The sequence below is a fragment of the Rattus rattus genome, chromosome 1, assembly GCF_011064425.1.
Source record: "Rattus rattus isolate New Zealand chromosome 1, Rrattus_CSIRO_v1, whole genome shotgun sequence".
Classification (NCBI taxonomy): domain Eukaryota; kingdom Metazoa; phylum Chordata; class Mammalia; order Rodentia; family Muridae; genus Rattus; species Rattus rattus.
The window spans coordinates 154,835,613-154,839,266 of record NC_046154.1 but is presented as its reverse complement, the minus strand read 5'-3'; the positions used below and the strand labels follow the sequence as shown (position 1 = coordinate 154,839,266).

The 3,654-nt window shown below is 55.4% G+C and overlaps 1 protein-coding gene across 2 annotated transcripts; it reads right to left on the bottom strand.

Moving 5' to 3' along the window:
- Positions 1-3,654, bottom strand: Polr2e (RNA polymerase II subunit E). 2 transcript variants are annotated; one of them, XM_032908379.1, is made up of 7 exons: positions 3,524-3,651; positions 2,395-2,569; positions 1,265-1,461; positions 935-993; positions 783-861; positions 581-652; positions 1-359 (listed from the first exon to the last, which is right to left on the bottom strand). In XM_032908379.1, the coding sequence occupies exons 1-6, from the start codon at positions 3,578-3,580 to the stop codon at positions 587-589; spliced, it is 633 nt and encodes a 210-aa protein (XP_032764270.1). In that variant the 5' UTR covers positions 3,581-3,651; the 3' UTR covers positions 1-359; positions 581-586. The 2 variants fall into 2 exon arrangements, with proteins under 2 accessions (XP_032764270.1, XP_032764268.1); XM_032908377.1 differs by lacking the exon at positions 1-359 and having other exon boundaries at positions 397-861; positions 3,524-3,654.

Sequence of the window (3,654 nt, the reverse complement as noted above, 5' to 3'; positions counted from 1 at the left end):
TAACTTATCCCAAAGTAGCTTTTAATTCTCCGGGGAGTCATGGAGAACTCTTAACAGAGCAGTGACCTCAGGGCGAGGAGTGGGGGTAGGGCTGAAGCTCTGAAGTTGCTCATCCTGCGGGATGAAAGCCATGACCCACACGCTGGGGCTCATGGGAGCAGCGGCTCTGGCCTGGTCCTCTGTGAGGTTGCTGGTGAGCTGTGAAGGGCAGAGCAGAAGGTTCCTGGGTCTCCCTGCGCACTGTGCCACGCGGACTCCACAGTTTTCCAGAAGAGACTCTCCCAACACCGAAAAGTCCACAAACTTGCCTTCAATCGCAGCAATCCTCCTGCTTCAGTCTCCAGAGTACTAGATTTCCCCTGGTAATAGTACAGGTTTTTTTGTTTTTTCTTTTTCTTTACTCTGTAGCCCTGGCTGGCCTGGACCTCAGAAATCTGCCTGGCTCTACCCCCCCTGGCACTAGGATTCAAGCCTGCCTTTCTGTTATTTTATTTTTGTGGGTACAGCTCAGACCCTCTACCACATCGAGGGCAGGCAGCGGGGTCATCCAGCACCAAACCCTCATTCTGCTGGGGCTCACCTGCAGCTACTGCACCAGGCGGTAGGTGATGTACCGGCCGGCTGTCTCACTGGGGCGGATAATCTTCACAACCTGTGGGAGCAGGTAGAGTGGGGAGTGGCAGGGCCTTGGGCATCAGTGGCGAGGGACGACTGTCCTCTGGCCATAGTGATGCTGGCTTCAGAGAGAGAGAGCGAGGGGAACAACGGCTATGGCTTCTCACCTGCCCTCGCTTGATCCCGAAGTACCGTGCCACCGGGTCCCCAGCCTGGATCCTGGGCAGCTGGCTCTCACGGAGCTTGCTAGAACAGTCAAGGACGTGCTGGTGGGCAGTGCTGGGGGTGAGGGCATGCGGGGACAGGGTAAAAAGGATACTATCGCGCCAGTAATTCCGTCACCTCCTCCTTGGTCATGACCACGTGCTCAGGGACTAGCTGTGAAAACAGAGACCCACCCGCGGCCATCAGGAACCGACAGACTCAATAGGCTAATGGGTACTGCCACAGGGCTGGGACAAAGGACACAACCAGGCTACTGATATCACCAAGTTGGATGCTCAAGGCCACTGCACTAAAACTGGGGAACGACCCTGCCCAGCTCATGAATGGCACGGCCTGAGACTGGGAAGGTCCAGGGCCCTCCCGTATCCTGTCCAGACCACGCCACCAGGCCATGCCACCCAGACCTTCCCTGGGACACACGCACCTCATGTTCTGTGATATTGATGAGCAGCTCCTGCTGTAGAAACTGTTCCAGCACGTACTTAGGGGCCATGTCCACCAGGGACTGCTTGGCGGAGGGTGTCATGCCCTGCTGCACCACGATCAGCGCCCGTGTGATGTTCTCCTCCTGCATGCGCTGGCAGTACACCTTGATGGTCTTGATGCCCACCTTGGGCTCCTCTGCAGGCACACAAGCGTGACCCTCACACCCACCACTAGAGTCCCTGATGTCCTGCTGCCTGTAGACTTAGCTTCTCCACTCACAAAGGAAGACCAGAACGCAAAGCCAGCCACGATGGGGCTACCACAGGGCGGCCATGGCGGAAGGAAGCTGCACTGTTGGCCCCTCCTGGTCCAGGGGGTGAAATTTTCAGCAGCTCTGAGATTTGTGGAATATGGTATTGTCAGCTTGGGCAGCCTCAAGGAGAAACTGACTGACCAGGAGGTGGACCCTGTGTCTGACATGGGGCTAAGCCTTCTCTCCTCAGGCAGAGTGGGGTTTACTGGAGCAGTAGGATGCAGAGCACAAGAGCAGGCCCAGGTCACCCAGTCTGCAAATTATCGGACCTTATCTAGACTCTACACACCTTTTTACATTATGATAACAGTGGCAAAATTAGTTAGGAAGCAGCAATGAAAATTTTATGGCTGGAGATCACCACAACATGGAGAGTCCCATCGTCGGGAAGGCTGACAGCCACTGCCTTACATAGTTCTGGCTGTCCTAGAAGTCACTGTGTAGCCCACGCTGGCCTCGGCTGCCTGCCTCCGCCTCCTGGATTTACAAACACATGCTACCATGCCCATCCCTGCACCCCCAATTCTCACACTAAAACCCCAGGCCCCAGGCATCAACATCAGGTATTAAAGGAAACAAGCTGCCTGCAGAGACTGGAGGAGCTGCAGAGCTCACTCCCACCACAAACCTCTGAGAGCCGCCTGGGCCTCAGACAGCAACTGTAGACTACAGCAACAGGAGCAGGGGGACTGAGCGCTGGTCTCGGACTCAGGGGCAAAAAGGACACCAGGGGAAGACAGGGACAAAGCAGGCAGCTGCCACCAGAACTGGAGGCCCCCACAGGATGCCACTACTGCCAGCCCAAGGACCCTCACCTGGGAAGAAGACAAACATCTGGTCTGTGGGGTCATCGTTGTGGGCCACCAGCACGGTGAGGTCTGTGCGCCTCGGCCGTCCTTCGCTGGGCTTGTCCCCAAACTGCGCCTTGAACTCCTCTAGTGTCTGGTCCAACTCATCCTGGGTCACCAGGTAGCCTCGGTCATGACACAGCTGTAGAGAGAGAAGAGTACTCAGCTAGAGGACAGCTGGGGACTAACACTGACAGACCCGCAGTACCCAAATTCTGCATAGGCTGAGACTACAGAGGCCCCAGCCAAGCCTCCTCCCTTCCCTCCAGCCTCACCAGAGCAGGCTGGGGTCAATGACCTGGCAACTTTCCTGTCTTGGACCCTCCTAATGAGGGAGACTAGAGCATCATTCAGGCTGAGAACAGGCCTGAGGGGGCCTAGATCAGGTCCTGGGCTCCACCCAACACAGCATAAATTAAAACTATTAATACCTCTTTCTCCACTGGGGTCTTATCTACTCAACTCGAACAACCAAAATTTTTTCCTTTTTTCCCTTTTCTTTCCAGACAGGGTTTCTCTGCATGAATGTGACCCTGTCTATCCGGGAAATTACTATGTAGACCAGGCTGACTTCTAACTCAGAGATTCGCCTGCTTCTGCCTCCAGAGTGCTGGGGTAAAGGCGTGCGCCGTCATGCCGGCTTGTTTTATTTTTTTAAATAGCTTCTTTTAATCCTATGTGTGTCCAAGAGACCAGAAAAGAGACACAGATGCCCTGGAACTGGGGTTACAAATGGTTGTGAACTACCATGTGGGTGTCGATGGTGAGGCTCCCTAGTACTGAGGAAACCATTCGTTCCCAGCACCCCGTAAACCAGGTGTGACCGTGTAGCAGCCATGTATCCCGTTTCCGAAGCAGAGAGTCCAGCTAGGACTTTTCCTCTGGGGCAGGGACAGGGGCAGGGGCAGGAGGCTGAAGCAGGAGGATTGCCAACAACTGAGGTGGGTGGACTCCACACTTTAAGAGGGGATGCATCCTATTACCTGGGAGGCTGAAGCAAGAGGATTAGCCCCCATTGGAGGCCGGCCTGAGCGGACGGACAACCGCAGTTAGTCCACAGCTCAGCGCTCGCTCAAAACCTCCCCATGCAACTCGCCTGCATGATAGTCTTGCGGATCTTCCACAGCCGATACGTTTCCTCCTCGTCGTCCATGTTGTCGCTCTTCACAAACAACTCTGCACGCGCACTCGTAGATCTACCAGGACTGAGCCTGCGCGGGACAGCAT